Here is a 25,373-nt window from a genome sequence, read left to right on the forward strand (position 1 = left end):
GGCAATAATATTTAAACCACGTTATTCCCCACTGACACAGTCGTGGTCTGATCTGCGGGGGTTATAACAATCCAGCAAGACTTCTCCAGCGTTAGGTTGGTTGTTTGATATAACTGCTGACTTGACAACACCGCTTCACTATGCCGCCAATGTGGCAACCATGCAATCTATCTTTAGAGGTCAAGCCACAGGAACAATAACTAATAATCACTAGATCTCCTTCTTTACTGAATTATAATAACAATATTGTATTTGTCTTACGTCTCGCTAATAATGGAGAAATTATCTGAGTTTGATTTCCTCTCAACAACAGTAATATAAAGAGATAAGGTTATATCTTACAATAATACAGATCTTGAATTATAAGGTTTAGGTCGACAGCTGTTCGAAGAGTTCTGTATTCAACTCAATGTTATTTTAATGGCCTAGGATCTTGTACTCTGAATATCTCAACAGAAACTAAAACCCCTTCAAGGATTAGAGTAGAAGAAAACAATGTTATTTAAAAATTAAACTTATAATATAAACTACTAATTTACTTCGTAAATTTAAACCAGTTTAAGTAGATAAAGAAAACTATACATTTATTACAATCTAGGAAAATGGATTCAATCTGTTAACTTAGAACATTTTATAACAGGGTTCCCAGAAACAATTTAGAGCTGTTTACTATTTAATACAAAAATGAAAAATAAACAAAATAAAAATGGCTTCAATAAAACAAAAAGGCCAACAGTTTTAGAGAATAAGAAGATTCTCTACGAAGGAGCACAATACTAAGGTTCGATCTTAGTTTCAGATGGCGAGGAATAACTTACAAATAGAAGATCGATAACGCTCTTGTCCTGGTCAGCATCTCCGCTAATCCAGTATTATCCAGTTTTAACCAGTCAGCTGTTTTGGCCTTGATCATCTCAGATAATATTCCGTCTTGAAAATCTATCTTGGAAATACGAATACATTCACTGAATCTCCAATAAAGGACAGAATGATTTAGAGACAATAGTGGCTTTAAGAAGTAAATTATAAAAATATAAGTATCATAACTGGGCTTTTAACGAAAACATAATGCCTCCTATAGCTTTCAAGAAATCTGGATTTAATAAACAGTGGTTTTCAAATTTAAATATCATGAAATTCAATTTACATTTTGAATATTACTTCAAGTAAAGTAGTTATATAATGGCTCTCTAATGGTTGAGATTACCATCTAAAAATCTAAGAAGCACTCTTTAAACTTACAATATATCTGAATAGTTCAGTAGTATACTTACGATTATATTTAACAATATGCAAGTCTCATGTTAATTAATAGGTTTAAGATTTTCTGTATCCTATTAAGTATTCTGTATTCTATTAATGCATTCAAAATAAAACGTACACTACGATGGTTATCCACATTCCAAATATATAAAGCACTTATTCATCGTTTTTCCCGACCTAAACAAAAGGTTTTGTTCGACAATAACTAAGACCGTGTGAGCGACCGAAGTTGGCGGCTGATATTGTGCGCCATAGCTAACGACTACCACGGCTACTACAGTATTATAATAACCCAATTAATACTGCACTACAGTACATTAGCCACTGTGACGTTCGATAGTATGTGTTGGGAGAATGCGCAGTTGCCTAGCTCGCTTGTATTACTGGTTCGTATAAGTCATTCTACCATGCAATTTTACAACTCAACGAAAATTTATATGACCCATCACACTCATTAAATCTATCAGAAAGAATGAGTGTTCGTCATCTAGAAACACCGAAAGATGCAGTTAACAGGTTTAAGTGTTAATATGAACGAAGTTGTTCCTGTAAAGACTCTATTTAATAATTGGCGTCTAAATAAATGTTCTAACATTTGAAACATTTATACGTTTCATGGTGACTAAAATCGATAATAACGAAAAAAACATATCAGGTCTATAGCCCATTTCATTCTTGATTTGTCGGGCAGACAAATAGACAGAGATGCAATCATTCATAAAAGAGATTGACAGGGAAATTACGAATCATAAACCTTATGTTATAAGAAACGTTTATGCAAAATTAAAAGTATACATATAAAATTTAGCTCAAAATATTTTTTCCAGCTAGTACAGTCACATTTTTGTTCATTAAATCGGGTTCCATATCAGTGTCTAAATAATAAAAGTCTACACACTGCCACTATAAATGTTGTATGTGTTGGGTTAGTTAGGCAATATTAGTGAATGTGGGAATTTCTTATGGGTGTATCGATTTTGTAGACAAATTAGTTAGTATTAACTGTACCGGTCTTTAATAATTACCGATAATTTACAACTCATTGATAAAATGCGTGTTTGGAAACAAAGATTTAGGAAGTGGTATGGATTATTTGCTCATTTGTATAATATTTTGAACAGTTAAAAAATACAATGAAATAATGCAAGTTTAGTTGGATAAACGAGTAACGTTTCAAGAATGCTATTGAATAGAGATTTGTTATATTGTTTATTATCATATTGTTTGATAGTACAATAGAACTGAAATAAAGAAAAGCTTCTTCTAATCAGTTATTGTTTAACAATCACTTCAGTGTTAAACAATAACAGATTCAGTGAATCGTTTTTTTAATGATGGAGGAAAACAGAGAAGTTAACTTCATTGTTTATTATTGTAGAAAAACAAAGATGAATTGTTATATAATTGTTGAGTCCTCTTAAAGCAGGTATCAAACGACGTTAATACATTATTTATTATAAAACCTAAATCAATAAACTACAAAAAATGTGTTCTTATTCGAATTAAGTTGGGTTTAATAGTTAAATCAGTATCTAAACTTATTTCAATATTCTTGAATTTCAGAAAAATTCTCTTGAAAAAAAAATAAAAATAATAAAACATTTGCCAATCTTGAGTTTATATTCACTGTCACTTCAATTGATTACTTGCTGAACAGTCTGCGAAAGCCAAGCTGTTTACTTCATTCCAGAGGATTTCCACCCTCTATTAATTAGCCGAGACTGCATTCCAGTCAGATTGGAGTTAATTTAATAATTAATTATAGAAAAACATGAATATTTAATAATCTTGCAAAATACTATATTTTTGTGGTACTTCAATAAGATCTGAGTAAATGGCAATGAATCTTTACATTTATCTTGCCACTGCTCGTTGATTTCTGCTAAAAAAGAACTAAAACCAAGAAAAGGATCTTTCAATCAAGAGTTTTTGTTGTATCCCCGCTTCAATTAATCATTTGTTGAATGGTTGGGGAAGGTTGAGTTGTTTACTTCATCCAAGAGGAAAACAAGGGTGGAATTTTCCACCTCGTCTCAGCCGACCGCAACTACCCTCCTCTCAGACTGGTGGTAATTTAAAAAGTTTGAGTGAACATAAACTCACATTTTAAACTTGGCTTTATGAAAATATTCATTTATATTTATATCATTTCATTTACTAAATTTATTTCTCCTGATGACGGTCAAACCGAATTATAGTGTTCAGTTATTACGTTTTCGTCTTTATTACTGTGAAAATATAATATGTAAAACCAAATTAAATTATTATTTTCCAATTTTGTGAGTTATTTGAAACGCCAATATTTTAAAATATGTTTAAACGTGAAAAAGTGGACAATAGATACCTATTTATGTTTCAAGTAATATATGTTTGACTTGAACATAAATTTTTACTCATTTTATGCAAAAATAATACAGGAATTTACAATTTAGTTACTTTAATTCAAATATTAAAATGCATCTTTCCGTTATCTCTATCCAATAAGTCTGATATTTTAATATTAATGAGCTAATGTTTAGCGTTACGTCAATTGGTGATGTTTATATACATTGTAGGGAAAGTGGTTCTAAAATTCTTTAAAATCCACTGTTTTGAATGTTTCTATACCTTTCACAATAATAAAGGTTATATCAAGATAAAATGTCATATCAACATTGCAATACTATAATTTACACATTTACAATCATACATGTTACAATACACTAAAAAAAAAACATTCGAATGAATGAGCAACTGCCGGATGTCCATATTCATGTAACAAAATATGGACAAAAAATATATAAAAGAGTGAGTATAATTATGACACTAGCGGTAAATGTGAGCGGCACATTGAAGTAAAAGTAACGCGCTGGTTAGAGCCGACACAATGCTACCGACATGTTATTTTCCAAAATGCATGACTACCAAAATAAATAGATGTTATTATAATTAACACATGGAAATATGTTGATTGATAAACAATTTCCACCAAAAGAAACGTTACACGATAGGTAAAACAAACGCTGAAGAGGCAAATTAAAGTGCCAGAAAACTAATTCAATTTTGAATAATTATATGTTAAACCTGTACAGCTCTTTTTCGAATAAACTATACAACCTGTTTCAATATTATTATTATTAATTAATTAGAAGCTTTGTGATATTGTTCTTAACTATTTGATACTGGAGAATTATGTTGATCGTCTACTCCACTTGATTTACCTGTAAATAATGAAAATGGGTGTTGCTGATTTTTATTTTGATACAATTTAATTTTAAATTAAAAGTTAAATTTTTGTATTTGGTTCCAATTTTATAATAAAAATATAAGATGGTTATAGCTTATCGATATTTATAGTCATTTTGGGCTTTATAGTTGCAAACTAATAGAAAAAAATTAGAGACGTGGTCATTAATAAGTACGTGTACGTGTTCGTGGGAGAATTTCAAGATGTAAGAAATAAGAGATTTTTTTAATTGTGTGAAAACCCATTTTGGTAATCTGTAATTAGATAGCATAGTCTAATTATACAAAACTGCAATGAGAGGCTAGCATACTCTCTCTGGATGTTGTGATATTATTATTAAAATATATTGTAACAACGTTGAACAATTAGTGTAACTACACTAAAAATGAGCAATAAAATTATAGCCATATTGTATTGTAGGCCAAAAGTTCAATCAAGTTTTCGATCTATAACTTTGAAGTTTATTTGGAAATAGTTAAAGTATCTGATTTTTTACACTGAATCACAAAAAGAGCCTTTTATAGTATTTTAATTCTATTGTAACGCTGTAATGGTAGAGAATTAATAAGGAAATGAGTTTCTATTCATTAATTAAGCTTATTATTTACTATTATACTAGGCTTTACAGTTTATATTTGTCTGCCGTGTATGATTCTCTGTTGATAATATTATTAATTAGTGTAAAAGGGAACATTAGATAATTTTGATTAATACATTCTATTATTTATAGAATGGTATTTTCCTTCAGTAGCAAATAAAGTTGTTTTCCAAAAACTTACATGTCAACAAACAATGACCGAAAATTATACACGAGGCTCTTTAAGATGGGATTGTTTTAGTTTTCTTATTAAAATAATTAGTTATTTAAAAATATAACAGAGAATGAAGAAAATAATCAGTTGTGAAATAAATGAATACTTGATCTACAACAACTTTATAATTTATATTATGTTGAGTATCCGTATGAGTAAAAACTTACTCATCTTGCCTACATCGAAAGTATAAACTAATCCTAAAACAAGGTAGGAGATGACACATCACGTGTCGGTTACAGCCTTCGCTGAGGTGCACGCAAAATTTCAAATCTATAACTCATTTCATCCTTGAGATCATAATAATCACAGATCACGGATACAGAATAATAATTAAAATAAATTTACGTATTTCCTCGGCAGATACAAGTTTCATGAAAAATTTCAAGTCTACCGATCAAATCTTTTACAAGATGTCCGGTCACATCATATATTCACATTTTTGTTTCATTAGCGTTTATAGTAGTTTTCAAAGATAAGTTTTGGTGATCAACAATGCAATCTTGCCACCGACTTTTAACATTGCCTATCCGCTCTACTATTGTTTCTTTTTACTCCATAAATAAAAATGTCACATGTTAAAATCCCACATCAAATTGCTATGATGGTTACCAGAAGGACCAATGGAAAAATATCCGCTAACGCTCAGCCAAATCGCATGGAATGATATGCGCCATCATCGGATCTCAATGTTGTATTTATAGAAAAATACCTTTGTGTAAAATATCACGGCTATAAGTCAGTTCGTTTTGTAGATATCGTACGGACAGACAGACAGATAGAAATGAAATGTTTCGAGTTCCTCTAGTGACTTTGAAAACGCCCAGCCAATTAATAATTCAAGCTATGTTTAAAAAACATACTCAACAATTTGTAAGCGATAGTTTCTAAAAGTGTTTTACTTTTATCATCGCGTCTATTAAAATTTCAAATACGTATATGATTTTTGACTAATGCAGCAATCTTGATATACTAGAAACTATCAAATCTGTAAAATGTATCCATTACATTACGAGAATGTAAGGGGACTGTAGTTAATAATGTCAGGATAATTGTTTGGGAATCAGTCATTCATTTTAGTTCAGCTCATATTGTTTGACAATTTTGTTGACAATGAATAAAGAAGCATAATTATTCAAATAAATGGTTAAAAAATTTTTAATGGCTCTTCACAAATTAAGTAATTGTTTCAGATGAAGAAATGATGCTGTTCAGTTTTCAGCATTGTTTTTATTGGATGAAATTAATTAAACATACAATAAGGTATTTACACTACTCTCTGTATTTGGCATAGCTTGTGGATATGAAATCGCAGATAATAGCTACTACACACTCGTATTCATTAGATAGAATTCATTAGATCCAATACATTTCGAAAAAAACCACAATCACATATTTATGATGTTTTGAAATAAAGTAATAAATTCAAAAGGTTCGTTTGCGTGGCACATACAAGGTAAATAAATGCAATTTCAAATGCATTTATATCATTCATAAATAATAGAGTGTATCCGAAATTAATGTTAATAGATGTATATTGTACCTAATGTAACGTTTACATGATTGCACTAAGTATGCATTTTTAAGAGTTATATAACGTGTATAACAAAAATATACACGCAATCAATACATGTAAAGTGTTTAACCAATCTTAATGATGAAAACATTTATGAACGTTAATGAAAGAGTAATTATGGATACATTTCATTACCCACGAATGCATACGAAATTTGCAATGATTTTCCTTGCATGTACCATATAAACCAACGTATAGAATTTATTTAAATCTACAATTTTTGGCAACATAGTTAACACATAATTATTGTTTAACCATTTATCTGAATTTATATTGAATGACTGATCAACATTATCATCATAACCGAAGACAATGCCTCTAAATGTTGGTCTTGTGAAGAACGTATTAATGATATAAAAGTATACAAATTGCCTATTTATATCCGTCCTGTAAAACCTTTCCTCCTACAGTATTAAGTATTTGTTTCTTACAATTACAATCTCTTTGATGTGTGTTTCCAGTTGTCAACACACTACAGAGGGGTGAACTGTCTGCGACCAGATAATTGCCTATTAATGAGGAGTAATGCGGCGGGCCCGGGGACTGAACAATGGCTCTATTGTCCCTGCTGCACAATCCGGCAACACTGTGCACACGACACGATGTGGCAACAATGGACCGATACGTACACTTATAATGGTCCCATTGTATGGTGTTTATGTGCCGCCAATACTGTAATCTTCTGCATAGTTCATGCGGATTTGTGGTTATTACAAAAATTTCTATAAGTTTTGTTCGTAAACGTATGGATAATCTACTTCTTTGGAGTATATTACACACAACATATGTATTAGTGAGTAATTAAAAACACTAAACATTACTTTTTAAATCCATTACTCATGCCACCAACTCACTTGTATTTCGAAAAATATAGCATGCTATAATTTTGTTTAACCTATTACAAACCAAAATTCCAGTTCATTACTGTTACATATATACACATAATTAATTCCTACTCCTTCATATGTACCCATGTAATAAAATAAGTATGTTAAGCAAAATGAATAGTTGCAGTTTTAAATAATAATAATAATATATGATAAAATATAGATTATTGAGAACACCTTTTCACCTCTGTTTTTATTTTCAGTAATACCAGATATTTTCAGATTACTAAAAACTTTAACTTTAGATGAACCTAGTTTACCAAATGTTTAATATAATGATTTTCAATATAATACTTAAAATCACAAATAGGGATTAAAATATTTAAATTTACAAAACATTGCCCTTTTGCAGCTGTTTTACTGCATTATTAACAAGTTACATCGTTTCCAAAAATATAGACATTTCTCTATTCAGAAGTAATATATCTTAAATTTTATACCATAATAAAGTATGTTCCAAACCCTTTCTGTTTCTAGAATTATGTATTGTTATACTTTTACACCTTTTGACATCTATAAAACCTACCTGCACTCGACAAATTAAGGATAACATATACTTTAATCTTATAACACAATTTAAAGATATTTTAAAACATTTTACCATGATAAAAATAATTAAAGTACCCAAAAATTCCGAATCAAATAAACAAGTTTTACACTCTGAGTTTCCTTAAAAAAATTAGAAGTAATATTCTTTCCATGTTTTTGCTCTGGAAACTATTTCTTTTCACTTTTTCGGTAAAAGAAGTTTATTTACTATTTTTATTTTATAAGACACACCTGTAATGTTATACTCCATTTACAGTATAACATTTAAAAATACTAGGTAAAGTAATCAAGAAAGCAAGTCCCGTGTTAATATATTACAATAAGGTACGTGGAGTGTCAGCGCCGGCACTATATGTATATATGCAACATAAATGCTGCTAACAGATTGCAGGAGATTTAATTCAGGCGCTTCGTACTACCAGAGATTTTATCTCAGGAGGTATACAAGGTAAAATAAAGCATAAGAATTAATTGTTAATTATGAAAATTGCTAATTAAAAGATATGAGGAGCTAGCGTTTATTGCTTGCGAGTATTGTTAGTATTACATTGTTTTAAAATGTAATTAGCCGTTTTTAATTATGAAAACTCACGTACAGGTATTAATTAAACGATGTCGTATATCATTTTCAAGCCTTATTCTAAATTTATCCATAAAACTTAAAGCTAAATACCACTAACTGATGCATTAGAAAATATTAGAATTAAAGATCGGATTTAAATACAACTTTCTAAACATGTGCGTCTTACGTCTTAGATACTCGCAAAGAAAAAAAATAAACATTTTGTAACCTAACCACGGAAGCCCGCGAAAACCAGAATATTTACAAAAAATTTGATTAAATTCAGAATTGTTAAAACATAGAAAATATGCACACATAAGTCTTATGTCGTAAATACGCTGAAGATGATTTCTTTGGCATGTTTTTATAACCAAGCTAGAGGACTCGTGGGGAACCGCTACGTCACTCACATGCCACATGAACTCTTCCGAGGCAAGCAAAATTGAATGAAATGTAAACATTTGCTTATCACGGTGTTTGATAATATCTGCATGGGCTTAGTGCAGTGAGGATAGTTTGGTTTCGATGATGGTGGCTTACTCTTATGACTATCACAGATTTTACCGATATTGGGGACTGATTAACGGAGGAAGCTGAAACGGACTATAGTTTACATTTATAATGACAACATTCATCATTTATAGGGAATTTAACACAGCTTCCGACTATACCCCGTCAGCAACTAGACTTTGAAAAAAAAACGGAAATAAATAAAAAAGAACATTTTAAACTGTCACATACGTAATTGATAAATCATATCCATATCCATGTATATTCATATCCCATATTATATTAATAATACACGCGTGTCAACTGTATTAGCACACTCTAAATTATAACCTACTAAAATTGTATTCGTGTTATTGAATCACAACAATCTTCAGTTTAAAACAGGAAGTATTATGTTTAATTTAATCATTTTATATTATTATATAATGAAAATAGTGAGAAAGAGTAGGTAAATGAGAGAAGTAGGAGTGTTTTTCTAACCGTAATTTACCAATAAAGTGTCTGAAGTTTTCCGAAAACCATTTCAGACAGTTCAAAACAAATAATACCTAACAGCATTGTACATCCATTGCAGACGATTCGTCACACAAACGAATCCCAAGTTTGTAAGAAGTCATCATGTGTTGCAAAACGTTTCCTATTGTGGTGTTCTATTCGGCAATTCTCATCTTTTGGAGAGAATAGTTTCCCACTGTCGTGTTTACACCGAAATTTCAGACATTCGAAACTTGATTATCGTCCGTGCCTCAATGTCGGTTCATTATCCATAAGGTTTTATCAGCCAAGAGTTATCTTGTGACGAGAAATGTGTCCTATTGATGTGTTCGCGCCGAAGTTTCAGACCCACTTAACTTGGTTACCATTCTTGCACAAAAGGTCGATCCATCATACAAATGTATCCTCTAGCTAACTGGTCATGAAAGGATAACAGGATTTCGGACAGTCGTTATTTGTTACCAAATGTATAACACAACGTTCGAGGCTTAAAATATACCCTTTTATATTTTAGGCGAACAAATAACTTGTACATATACACGTCCTTCAAACTTTTAAGTTATATATCCACGCAGAATATCTAAAGATGTCTCGGTCATAAAGGCGTCGTTAACTTATATACAGACAATAAATATAAGATTAATTAAACAAATATAAGAAACCTTAGAAGGCAAACGACTTTTTGAAATAGACGCATAAGTTAAGTTTAAAATATATTTCTACTTTAAACGCTTGATAAGTTATATAGAACACAAGATATATATTGTCATTTAAATAATTTGGATATAGTTTTAAATGGTAAAATCATATGCGCAATATCGGATTTAATACATTTTATAATTTTAAATGTACTATCGATAAATATTGAAAATCAGGAAATGAAGGTACGATAAAAGGCGTTTCATAAGTGTTTATATAATTTATAGTTTACTGTTATCATTTTTGGAAAATCTTTAATACTTGTTTTAAACATACTGTCACCAGTGTGTCAAGATCTACAGAACTTCGAAATAATATACTGCATAACAAATGTTTAAATTTTTAATATAAAGTTTTTAAACTTTATATTAAAAATTTTATTTTATTACTTTTATTATTTTATTATTTATTTATTAAAAAATTTTATTTTAATACACGCCAAGAATAGGACACGCTATTTATTTTGTACAGGCTGATTGGAATTTAAATTGATTCATTGAGTATGAATAAAATCGAGGGAGAAAAATCTCAAGTAATGTCCAAGCTGTGTGCAAAAAAAAACCACTCATGTAAAACGTATAGAAGACAATTCAAGCAAGAACACGTAGCTGAAGAATAGTGGTGTATGTCATGTGAGTAACTATTTTATAATGAGGCTTGTGGTCACGGAGAGCAGGACTTATCGTTCTTAGTCACGTGACACTTCTGCCTTGGCATTCTAACATGCCTGTAGCGCTACGACCTGTAAAGTGACCACTACGACCGAGTCACGTGATGACCCGTCGCTTCGTTATCTACACGCAGTCTTACAACGAGTGAGATTGTCAAATATGTAACATTGTTAACTTTATTTACTCTGTAAATGTGCGGCGCTGTTTATATTGTTACAACTTTACACACGTATAAAGTTTACTGTGGACTGGGAAATTACTTTACATTGTAAAATAACTTGACAACAGTAAATATGGCAATCCGTATATGATACTGAGAAACTACATATGAGAATCAAAAAGTTTCATAACTTTAGACTTGTCAACGGCTTTATTGCATCGATGAACGTGATGAATAAAAAAATAGAGCTTGATGAATATCTGGCGTCTGAAACAAGCTGTAATTGATTTACGTGATCTACTTTCACATATCTTATTGGTTAAGTGACACTAACTCGTCGTAATACGTACGACACTTCATTTGTTCTTAGGTCTGTTACGTGTTTTTTTAAACCCATGCCTTGAATCCCTAATAGAATTGATTTTGAAGGATTTTGTATGTTATGGTGTGAGAATGGTGTCATGTAAACAACGAACCTATTCTGATTTAGATTCAAGAATGAACAAAGGATCTGAGCAAGAGAGAAAATGTGGTTAATATTAAAAACACAGATATTTTGGAGAAGATAAAACGGTGATGGTGTTTTTGAAGGGCAAGATGGTAGAAAGAAATACGTTAGTAATTGTGGATGATTATTTAGTAACTCATAATTCAGTAGGAAAGTGATGAATGAATCATCGATTGGCCACTGTACCCAGATGTTGGGAAGATCGCGTTGTGTTCTGGCAAAATAAAGGACTGGCTAGATCAAACGGAGGACTGGTATATAAGAACTCTAGAATGCTTTGTCTAAATTATGGAAAATTTATATCAATCTTTTATGGTTTGGTGAGGGGAAGAAGCAGGAGCACGAATTTGAAAGTAGAATTCAAAGATTCTAAAAAAAGTTCTTACGTTAATAGAGATTAACGGTTGCTTGAGGTAGGGAGAGTACTAATAATAGTCCGAGGCAATCCAATTAACGTGACGAAGAACGTGATAAGACAAAGAAACGGGAGTTAGAATTTTAGCGCTAAAATATACACACATTTCTTATTCTGAACGCAAATTGGATACTGAACTGGCAGATTCCAAGTGGTCATAATATATCAAATAAACAGGAAATACTTATTTAGTTTTTACAATTCGATCTTGATTACTATTTAAAAATTAAATAGAACTTTTAAATAATTTGAAAAATTATTACGGGTACTTTTGTAACCTGACAACTGGCCTAGAAAACTAAACCCTATTTATCTTTTTCATTTTTACAATGTTTACAAATAAAATTTAATTCAAACTGTTTAGATAATAAACTTGAGTAATTTGGAATAGTTCTTACTGAAAATTGTATATAGAATCCAAAAAACGTTCCTACACAGAAAAAATATTATTTTAGGACAAGGAAGAATATTTCAACGTAACTAATTTGCTCCACCAAGTGTGTTCAAGAAATGAAATTATTTACGATTTTGTCCAACACCGAGTAGCTAGACCTCACCAACTCCGTATTGATTTTCCAATAGTTCAACCATAAACGGGAACGCAGCACCGCTAGAGTTTGAGTAACATTATAAAAGGCTATAACAAAGTGGAATGATGCAGTGTTGTGCCTGTGCCTCTATGAGTGTCCTCCAGAAATGACAGCTACTCCAGTGTTTCGTTCCAGACCTGTATTAATGAGGGAGTTCCTCAACCGTCTGTCGCTGCCTGCCGGGAAAATGAACTTATTAAATAAATGTACTCCATTAACTTGTAATACTGCATGTATCCCATTAAGTACGTATTTTAGTGCAAGTTGTGTCACATTTTTGATCTTAGTAATGTTTAATCTTTCAGCCTTATATTACACGAATTCAAGTTTTAAAGGCGATTTATTATTAAAAATTATTTTAAATTTCGTTCTATATCATCAAACCATCTTTTAAGTGCATTGCCATATCAAGATTTTGTCTTGTAAGACTTTTAAATATTTATAAAGTGGTATGGCATATTGACATGAAAACTTCTAGAGTAATCGCATCATCATTATTGTGAAAAAACTAAACGTTAGCTCTAATCATACATCTCCAGTTTGACATTACAAAATGTAAAATCAATCTTTCTCCCGAGTTTAAGAAGGGATACGAAATGTCTGGTTTTTAGAACTTCAAATTATAATCGGAATTATCTCTGCAATCAGTTATACCTATGAACCTAACATAAATACTACTCCCTAATACCAATAAGGATTGTGAAGCGCCATTCCTAACATTTTGAATACTTTAAAAACTGTATTTTTATCCAGGTAAAGATTATTCCGATCCCGTTTGAATAATTTAAAGGCGTCGAATTTTCCCATACTGTACACACACACACACACCTGCATTTTTCCTTATTATTTACCGGATAAAGATACAACAGCTCACGATGTCTGTATACCTGGCATTTCGTGACACACTATGTTTTAAAAGACCACTAGAAGTCAGTATTTTCTGTTGCATAGTTTACATAGTTCAGGTTTACACAATTTGTCTTCCATAATATTTCGTTGTTAAGATAAGGTACGTAACAATTTGCATTGCAAAGTACTACGCACTACCTTTTTCTTATTCTAAAACCTGTGTTAACCAACAGGAGATGTAGTTATAACCTTTATTAATTAAATATTTACTATGTTTTGTGCAGATTTCATCAATTTAGACAAATTTAAAACCGTATTTTTTACTATTGTTATTTTAAAGTATAAAATTTGCACAGTTACTTGCAAAACTTTATCCAGGAAACGAGTTATTTGACTAATTGGTAGTACTATGGAACAGGAAGTCAAAACCAATAACAGCACTCCTGTGTTGGTGACTCGGCGGGAGACATCATCTTTCATGGCCGACGAACGGTTGTAAAAGCGCTGTAAAACTACTCCTGTCCGTGTATTGCTCGGCTGGTGATGGCGCTGTAAAATTTACGATATAACTTTGCCGCAATTTGGTGGAACAAACAGACACCTTGACCAAAATTTATGTGGATTCAACAATTACCAACCACTGTAAAATGCGCACAGAAATAATGAATTTCGCAATGAAAGGTGTCAAAAATAGGTTTATTATCACCACGAAAGATTTTACCTACTATACATTATTGAGTAACAGAAACAGGGTTATTTAGTTAGTAATCAAAAGAAACTGAGAATTTGTAGTTTTAATATTTTATATAAGGCACACCCTACATTTCCTACAGAAATCAGAAATGTCAAAACATACTAATAAAATCCATGAACATTTGGGCTAAAATTATAGTAAGACACAAATATCCTCCAAGTGCAATAATCCTCGCTTTAGACGAAGTGTATTCATATATGTACATGATCTTGGTCAATGATTAGTCCTCAACACCGTATATATTCTGTCAAGTAAGTGTTGAAATTGTTATTTATACCTACTGAAATCTCAGAAACTGACCAGATTATATGAATCAGAACTCTATCGACAGGAAAACCACCCAAATTAATGATTATTGTTCTCTCTTCTATTAAAATTACCTGAAAAAGTTTACTATGAAAGGGTCGTGGTTTTTTAGCCAAACATTCTACCCTTATGCCGTTAAAGTTAAGACATTACATAGTTCAGAAATCCTCTGAAGATTGAAATTATCTTCCATTTATCTTATTTCTCTCTTGATAACAAGTTTCCATTCTCTCATCTTTTAGGTCGTCAGTATTACTCTACAACTATTTGGAAGTGGATTTAAACCCAAATGATGAAACTATAAATATATTTGTGAGAACTATGCGTAAGGGATATCCGTGAGAAAAACGTATTAGAAATCAGTAGCCTCCACATACTGGTACATATAAAGGCCAAGTGTGCTACTGACCGGAGGATATAAGAGAACAGGAGTCGTAGCTGAGTGTTCATAGAACTCATTATCGTATAGACTAAGGTCTTCTAGATGTTAGGTTCTCAGCTTGTAGTATGCATTCAAAGACAAAGTGATTTCAGGGACAAGTCTCGTATACTTAAATCCAATTAATTATAGCTGCGTTAGTACTCGCTTCAATAAGAAGTTTTGTTCATAAAAAGCCAAGCGGAATAAAGTCTAACAATCTACAATATAAATACAGTAGATCTGAGATAAATAAAAATGTTAAATACTTTAATTACTTTAAATGTAAATCTGCACTGAATACAGCTAAATCCGAAGCGTCTCTTATATCTGTGCAACTCTATGGATGTCAAGAAGCGGTACAATACTAACCTCAAATGTCGAAATATTGGGGTGGAGGAATGGATCGATAGGTCTATTCTCAGATCGAAAAGTATAAATACCCGATTTAGAAAGTTAACCACAAACTAACCTATAAAGCTACAATATCGAAAGTTCCATTAAAATTGGATTGTTTATTTTTGCGTTTAGGGATATAAAAAATAATTTATGAATAATAAATTCCTATTTTTATTTCAGTAACAACGAAAAAGTGCACACATGTTTAGTTCTTTTAAACCAAACTGCAAGTAAACCCATATAAACTAAATTAGTATATATTTATCCGACATACATTATAAAGATTTCTATTTAAAATATACTAGTTTTAGTGGTTCTCAGGAAAAAGTACATTGTGCTTCACTATCTCATCTTAAAGTGACGAATATTTATTGGAAAATATTATAATCAATGTTCTGTAATACTCAGGTTGGAAGAGAATCTACAGTATGACAGGTTAAATTTAAAATTGATTCTAACTGTGATACGTATAAAATATTCGTTAAATGCTACAGAACATTATATTATTACATTTACTTCGATTATTTCATTTGTGCTGATTCCAATGGGTTTTGACTTCTGATACAAACATTGATTTAATTTACAATTACTTTATTTACAAAAATGCTCAAATTTCCACTCTCGCCTACATAAAAATATAAATGGAAACGACGAACACTTGAGTGACATAACACATCTGTATGAAGACGCTGAGGTAATTTTATAAGATACAGTTCACATTCGATGCACCGTTGTAATGTATCAAATTACCACCTGTCAAGGAGCACCTCGGCTCTGTAACAATAATTCCCGCACCAAACCCTCTCTCAAATCTTCCTTTAATGAGTCGACGAGTTAAATCAAAATGTTCCGAAGAAAGTTTATGTAAAGTCTTAATTGGGTTTACATCCAACGGCGCGGAACACCCAATTACCTCGGGATGCGCTAATATTGTTAAAACATTCTGGAGCCGTTTTGTCCCATGTATTAGATAGAGCGCCTTCATTATTCAGCAATTAAAGGATTGTTTGAGAACAAACATCAGTGAAAAGATGAGGTCGTTTGGAACTTCCCGCGGTGCCTTCGGGGCGATCAAATTAACTGTCATCAATTTTAATAGCCCTGTTTCACGAGTTTCTAAAATATTTTCTACGGGGTTTTAATTGTTTCTGTGTTTGCGTATGCAGTGTGTAGTGGACGGAATAATTATTACTATTTCTGAAAGAAAATAAATCCTTAGTTAATGTAGATTAAAGTTCATTCAAAACAAAATTCAGACATTACGGAAACGCTGGAATGGGATAAGGATACTTTTTAAGTTATTAACTGTTTCTAGTTATTACGACTTTCTAGCATTACTGATATTGCACTAGAGTTATGATTATTTTATTCGAGCCGAAAGAACTTGAAAATAACCAACCTTGCTATTGTTTTCATACAATGTTATCAGACCTAATTTCCAAAAAGTTTTGTAAGGTATACAGATCGAGTACGTTGTAAAGGATTTACGAATATTACTCTTTAGCAGTTATCTGAGATCACAAATAGAGAAGGTAAGATTTTAAAGTGGTAACCGATTACTTGTACAACATGCACCAGATCTTTTGGAATTATCAAAACTATTTCCTTTGAAACCGTACCATAAAAGTCCCCTCCCTTTGAGTACTCTCCATAGATGACCTGTAAAAGGAACCAATGTCAAGCGCATGCACCACACCCATGATACTACCCTACGAATGAATGAATCCCACAAACCTCGGACAGGTCACAACTACCGAACCCCGTAATGCGTCCGTTGAGATCGACATAGCTCGGGAGTCGCGAGTGCAGACCTATAGGAGCAGTCCTGAGGAGGTGCGGGTCCTCGTGGCCTCTTAAGGGGAATGGTTCTTTGAGCTCAAAGTGGCGACAGTTCTCCGGCAGTTTGCCCAGAAGCTGCTCGTGCTGACGAGCGTTGTAATGATCTGCTGAGGCCGGTGCATGCTGAGCCTGCAGCTGATTGAAACGTTTCTGAAACTGCTGATGAACCACATCCGTGCTGCTGTGTTGCTTCTTGACGTTCCTCCTGGCTTGTCTTGAGGCCAGAGAGGCGCCTCCTGCCGCAGCATACATCCCTCCAGCTTTCTACAGGGCATTCACTTGGACAATGAGTGTTCCTCAAGGTTCATACCTAAGACCACTCTTCCTTCTTCAAAGTGCGACTTTGATCCAGAACTATGGTTATCTCCGAAATTGATTTAGAGGCGATTTCATATTGAGCTCATTATTTCAAGATTAGTCTATATGTGTGTGCATCCTTAGGGTTCTGTTCTCAGTAGATTTTATTCTATTCTAGTGATTATCCTTTGTTTATTTGTCTTGATTGTGCGTTATCATCCGATTCCCCGTCGATGAATCCTGAAACATAAAAAAGTTGTGTAAATTTTGGTAAATATAGGATGATACAAGTTTGTTTAATAATCTTATACAATCTCAATGGATTATTTGGATTTTAACGTTGAACTCTAATTGTATGGTGGAGTACATGCCAAATATGCCCAACATGTTGGCTGGACAATTCTAACTGTGTGGTTAGTGAATAACGGTCTTTTGTATCATAGGCTGGAAGTTTCTAGAGATTAACTCGTCCCAGAGGTGGTGTAACTTATATATGTACATATTTTGTCAAAATTATAAAACAAAATGTTTTTGTAATTTAATAACACAAAAACCAAAACAGTCTACTGTTTTATAGTTCTAAAGATAAAGTCTTAAGGTATAAAATAAAGACTCAAGACCAACAACTAGGCTTAATTTTCTCATGTATATATCAGAGTTATAGTCAATGTAAAACTGATACTGGCTTTAAAGATTTCTAAAACATAAATAGTTTTTCTCCTTACAAACTTAGAAGATATTTTGCTCAGCCGATATAATTTCGAAACAAGATATATTTTTTAATGATCCCTCTCAACATTTTGATCTCTTAAATCGCTTTGACCTGCTTTGTTGGTGTTTTTAAATTGAAGTCAATAAAAAATCTTTGTACCAAATGGGAAGGAAATCCAATGAAACCTTGCCTTTTATGTTTACCCAAACACAAAAACTTTTGTGAAATACACACAGCACGATATAGATGCTATTAGCGTATATCGATTTAAAATGAACCGTCTTGGTTGAGTGTTGTTGAGAGGGTGCCACATTACTCCCTAAGTGAAATTATAATGAAATCATACAAGTTAAAGGAATATCACTGAAAAGAGAAAAAGGTTACGTTCAATCTGGTTGAGAACAGCTTTAGGGATTTATTTCCAAAGACTCATTCACTGCAATGAATGAATAATCAACACAGTAGATGTCTGAAAATACCGCAATCGCTAAAAAATACACAAAAATAAAGAGTCGTTATCCAATTTTCTCGCTACACAAAACCCTCGTCAGCGGTATAGTGTTAGTTTAACCGTGGAATAATAACGATTTGACGAACTTCAATGAAGAGAAAACTCGGAAACGTTTCGAAAGTCTTTTGTAAGCTTTTCCAGAGCCGTATTTCGCATCACATAAAAGTGTTGACAGCTTCAAAGAAAATGTTAGCGGCTTGTTTCTCCAGTAACATTGTAAATAAGTAGCTCTTACATTAAATTTAATTAATTTCCTTAGTTTTTCAGAGAAGTACCTTGCCTTTTTGTGGAAATACTTCTTTAAGACAGAAAATTAAAGTTGGAAAACTAAATTTGGAGAACACTACACATTTGATGATTAATCCATCATAATTTTAACAGATTCAGTGAAATCATATACCGTGACTAAATTAAAATGATTATTAGCATCACATTTTTCTCACGGTTTTGAACGCCATAATTTGTTTGCAGTGTTATCTATTACTATACTATAGTGATAGTGGAGTGATAATTAAGTTACAGTGATAACTTGAAGTGGGTATTTACATTTCTTAGGCCAATAATAGAAACACGCATGCCCAAATAGTGAAAAAGTAGAGTAGAGTAGGGAACTTGTCGGATATATGGTATTCGAATAATTCAATAAGTTGATTATATACATTAAAATGAGACAAATATTTCATAAGAAAACATTTTATATTAGTGATACTTTACTGTTTGAATTAAAATATTGTTGCTTCAAATATTCTCGACAAATTACTACATAGATATAAGTTTTCAAATAATGAAATGAGATGAAAAATTCTTTATTTATACAGGCAAAGTTAGGGCCGCATGGCCCTTTCTTACACTTAACCTGCGACAACGTAGAATTTAAAACATTAATTAAGTATTACCTTAAGAATAAAAAAAAATTAAAGAAACAATCATAATTAATTATTAAATAATTATATTTATAGTATAAGTAATGAAATAACTAATTATTGTTATCATAAATTAAATGATATTGATAATGTAATAATTTTACTGAACAAAGAGTAATCAGCAACAACAACAAAGAACTAGTGACTAGTACTGGACGTTGGAACAAATTTAACAAAGCAAAACCAGCATAATTCAATAATAATAATAACAACCATAATAGTGAAAACTAAATTTATAGAAGATACTTGAGCTTAGGTGGTAAGTGCTACGTTAAAGTGACCACGTGTCAGTTCACAGGTGAAATAAAATTAGAAAGAAGACATTCATATAGCTAATGAGTAAGTTTTTAGGACTTTCATCTTGAAGGTAAACGAATTAGGGGTTGTATAAATGATGCCCACATTAGGTAACTTTTCTAACCACCCTTTCTTGTTTTCTTGAAAAAGCATATTATTGCGACTATGTCGTGTTTCATTCTATTCGCACATATAACGACAGCCAATTTTTACCATAATCCTGTTATCAATGCATTTTTACAAATGATGGAAAGGTTACGATCGCATTAATATTTCAAATCATGAGTAATTAGATACCTTATGATTTCTTACACATTCAGTATTGTAGTTAACTTATTATTCCTGGAACCTGCACTAAAATTCGCGGACCGTAGTTATATACCACTTTTGTTATATGCCACATTATCAAAGTACATTTGCTGCAGTATTATCAATTCATATACTATAATTATAATGGAATGATACCTCAGTTACCACGAAAACGCATTAAACCAATTATCGATTAACCGAGTGCTTGTTCACTACATTATTGTTTAGCGGATTTGTGATTACCGAATCCATTTAATAAAAACTACTTACACAAAGGATTAAAAAGAATTGTATTTTATACGATTAATTGTAATGTAGAACAATTCGGCAATACATTAATAAAATAGACTAGCAATAAAACAGAGCTGCTTCATACATCACTAAGTCTATTGACCATTTAATAAATCTAAATATTTCGTGAACCTGTAACATTAAAATGCATTTACATCAGATACGTATTTGTGGAAATATGCTTTCTGAACGAACAATTTAAAAAATTTACCTTCACTAAAGCGTAGGGGCAAGCGCGCGGCTCTAGAATCGATAGATCACAGGGTCGATTCCCAGGTAGATTCAACAGAATTTTCAAATGGCTTAAACTTCATAATACACACAAATGTCAATAGTGTAGAGAGAACTCTTTTAAAATGTCACAAACTCCCTAAGCAATAGATATGTAGGGGCCAAAGAACTCTGGTCACTTGAGGAGAACTGTGTTCATTATAGACAGTTTATAACCCTAAAAACAGTAATTTCAGGACTTCAATGGCCAGGTTATCGTAATATTAGGTTATGTTAAAAAAAAATCCAGTCAACTTAGAACAAACATTTTACACTTGAATATTTTTTTCATCTTTTAACACACTTTTTCGTAGAAACCAGTTTTGAAATTTATTTGGGTCTTGCTGTACCCTGTATTTATTTAAAATGAGACAAGGATGCATTAATGTTGAATCATACCTATGTGGTAATGTCTGTTACTCGGGACATAAACACAAAATTAATAGCACATCCTTCATGACGTTGTCTTTCACTCAGGCATTACAGCTCTATAATTCTTCCCAACAATGTCGTATTCCACGTCTCAACGACATTAATGTCCTTTAGCGTTGCGGAATAATATAGATTTATCATCAGAAGTTCCTAGAACAGCAAAACTCGTCTGAAAATTTCATAGGTATAATTTTAAGACATTACACTATCAAACAATTCAACATGCAGTTAGTAGGTAATGTAACGTATTAATAATGTAGGTGATGCAATTACTATATAATAATTAATTATGTGATTATTAGTGATTTAACTAGACGAAGTTTACAACACCAAACAAAATGTTATATGCCTGGGGACATAATAATCTCTTTATTGCATTTTTTAAACAATTTAACATTGTATCGCAATCGTCATAAACAAAAATAAATAGTCCCAACACATTCATACACATTCACACTTACAATTCATACATTCGCTCAGACACATTCAAACTGACTCCAGATCCAAAACAAACATATACATACCGACTCCAGATCCAGAGCAAACACATACAAACTGATTATTTAAATACTGTGCAAATTTAGACCTCCCAGCGGCTAATCATGAATTCATCGACAGAATAAAACGCTTTTGACACCAAAAGGCATTTGAGACGAGTTTTTAATTGATTTTGATTGATGGAATTTTTTATACTCTCAGGGAGCTTGTTGATGAGTCTGACACCAACTTGGTGCGGGAGGTGTTGTGATAACGTCAATCTGTATTGGCTAGTTCGAAAATTGTCCCTGCCTCTTGTCCCATATTGGTGAACGTCACCGCCACGAACCAAATCACACTTTGATTTGCAGTACGTGATCACCTCAAGAATGTAGAGGCAGGGCAGAGTCAGCAACCCCAGCTCCCTGAAAGATTCCCTACACGACTCTCTATAATTCAGCTTTGCAATGATTCTGATTGCTTTTTTTTGGAGCTTGAAAACTCTTTCCATTTTGTTTCTGGCACAACCTCCCCAGAGTCTCACTCCATACGCAAAGTGTGGGTGGATTAAGCCGAAATAGGCCATTTTTAAAACTCTGAGGGAACAAAACTTTGCTAAGTGCCGCAAGGCATATATGCCTGTGGCTACTCTAGCACATACATTGTCCACATGATCAGCCCAGGTCAGTCCTCTATCTAGAAACATTCCCAAAAACTTTGTGGAATCAGTTTCCTCTAAACGAACATCATCCACAAACACAGCAGGGCGCGCTGTGTGATCATTTTGTCGAAGGCTAAAATGTATGACATTTGTTTTTGACTGATTTGTTTTCAGGTTTATTTCAGCAAAATACTGAATGCATGCATTCAATTCAATGAAAGAATTGATTTCCAGATCTTGGGTTGATTTGTTTTTGAGACAGAGAGTAGTGTCGTCAGCATACTGAACCAGCGTTCCATGCTGGATCACTGATTTCAATCTACAGACGTAAACTAGAAACAAGAGAGGCCCAAGGATGGAGCCCTGAGGGACACCGTGGGTCATTTTAATTTTGTTTGAAACAACGTTCGAGATCTCCACGCACTGGTCTCGATCCATGAGGTAAGAAGCGAGCCACAAGTGCAAGAGACCCCGCACGCCGCATTTCTCCAACTGGTGCAACAGTGTCTCATGATGCACACAGTCAAAAGCTTTGGATAGGTCGAGGAATATGCTAAGCACATGTTCTCGTCATTCCATTCCATCGACAACATTGTCCAAGAGGTTGTTCACAGCATCCACTGTAGATCTGTTTTTCCTAAATCCAAATTGTTCTGGATTCAGAATTTTGTTATTTTCTAAAAAGCTTGCAAGTCTTTCATAAAAAATCTTTTCAAAAATTTTGCTAAACACAGGCAGAATTGAGATTGGGCGATAGTTGCTTGCAAGACAAGGATCGTCCTTTTTGAAGATCGGGATGACTTTGGCCGTCTTCAGGAGAGACGGAAAAGTTCCCTTTTCCAAAGAAAAGTTTATCAGTTTTGTGAGTGATCTCACTATGTGCCTGAAGCAACGTTTGAGAAGCCACACTGACATCCCGCTGGCATCACACGTTTTTTTTTTTGAGTTCACCCCTTGTATCACACGTGCTACCTCCCCCTCACACACAGGAGCCAAAGCCATGGATGCAACTGGTTCAACAGCATCTCCCCCGCCGAACCGAGGTTCAGTGAACGCCGAGTTCACTGTAGCAACGGAAGAGAAGTACTTATTGAATTCGTCTGCTACTTGAGTTTGATTTTCAACAATTTTGTCTTCAATTCTGATTGCAATTTCTTTGGTGTTTTTGCTCAAATTTGTATCTCGAGATAAGTCGTTTATGATTTTCCAAGCAGTTTTTGAGAAGTTTTCGCAGTTACCCAAGGCTCCATTTACATCATACGCTTTAGCTGCTCGTATAACTTTTTTATAGATCCTTCGGTAATTTCTGAAAAAAGTTTTGAAATATTCGTTTTGGGTTCCAATGAAAATTTTGTGAAAAAATTTTAGCTTCTCTCGAGACACAAGAATTCCCTTAGTCAACCACGTACCTTTTTGTGGTTTGCGATTGACTTTGGTCCTCCTGAACGGACAAGCAACATCCAGGTAATAGTTGAAACCATCACTGAATGCTGTATACATGTCATCGACACTACCAAACTTGTCTAAAAACTGCTAAGGCTCGACTTCCAAAATCTCATTCAAATGGTGAATATTTTGGGGCCGAATTGTCCTGGCAACTTTAAATTTAGAATTTTGACTTTCCAGTTTGCTCCCATGAACCACGGCCTCCTGCGCAAAGTGGTCAGAGATTGCAGTGTTCAAAACAGAGACTGTCAGGTCAGGAATGTTAGTGACAACATTGTCGATGGCAGTACTCGTTGTAGCGGTCACTCGTGTCGGTGAATTCACGAACCAATTTAGATTGAAAGAAACTAGAACATCACGAAGCCGCTGGGTGAGGGGGTCAGTGGGATCCATTACATTAATGTTGAAGTCTCACATTATTAGGAACTTCACTGAGTTTGAAAAAAGGTTATTGAGAAGTTGTTCAAATTTTTCAAAATAAGAATTGCTCCATTCATTGGGTGATCTGTATAACCCAATGACGGCTATTTTCCCCAAATAATCTGACACGATTTCGATGACTTCGGCCTCAAAATTCATCCAGACATGTTGTTGATTTTGAAAGGCTCGAATTTTGACAAATTTTTTACAAAAATTGCCACACCGCCCCCTTTGAAATAGTTTCGACAGAAGTATTTTGCCAATATAAAATTTGGAATTTTGAAAAGATGAATCGTGTCGACTATGAAACCGTGCTCAGATACTATGAAAACATCAGGTTTAAATTCTTCGCACATGACTGCCAATTCATCAATTTTGTTTGTTGCAATTTGGGCATTCTGGTGAACCAATTTAATTTTTTCTGTTGAGAATTTTGAATTTTTCTGGGTTTTTGAAGATGATTTAGAGTTTTTGTATGCTTCGCAACTGGATCCGAAGTCACCCGTAGTCCGGCTTCCCACCGACAAGAGTGTCCATGTTTTTTGATTCAGGAGAGCGTCCATTACACAAATTATTATCGGAAATGTATTGACATTTTCTTAGAGGTAAAATCCTCAAACTGTGTAACGCTTCACATAGAATTTTCTGAATCGATTAACATATTTAAATCAGTTTTTTATGTTTCACAGAATAATGAGGTCACAATTTCGTCACACAAACACACCCACACAAGCACGCACGCACGCACGCACGCACGCACGCACGCACACACACACACACACACACACACACACACACTTAGAGTGTAAGTACTGAAATGTAAATACTGCATTACAGTT

The 25,373-nt window shown here is 33.0% G+C and overlaps 1 protein-coding gene across 3 annotated transcripts in view; it reads right to left on the bottom strand.

The window, feature by feature from the left end:
* The window catches only part of LOC124354007, a 292,185-nt gene that overhangs the window by 89,801 nt on the left and 177,011 nt on the right, over positions 1-25,373 (bottom strand). For 2 of the 3 annotated variants that reach the window (XM_046804121.1, XM_046804120.1), the window contains exon 3: positions 17,384-18,025. The exons of the other annotated variant lie outside the window; for it this stretch is intronic. In XM_046804121.1, the coding sequence (XP_046660077.1) occupies positions 17,384-17,740 (357 nt within the window). In that variant the 5' untranslated portion in view covers positions 17,741-18,025. The remainder of the gene's footprint in view (positions 1-17,383; positions 18,026-25,373) is intronic. 3 annotated transcript variants of the gene reach the window in all.

This window comes from Homalodisca vitripennis, chromosome 2, assembly GCF_021130785.1.
Source record: "Homalodisca vitripennis isolate AUS2020 chromosome 2, UT_GWSS_2.1, whole genome shotgun sequence".
Lineage (NCBI taxonomy): Eukaryota > Metazoa > Arthropoda > Insecta > Hemiptera > Cicadellidae > Homalodisca > Homalodisca vitripennis.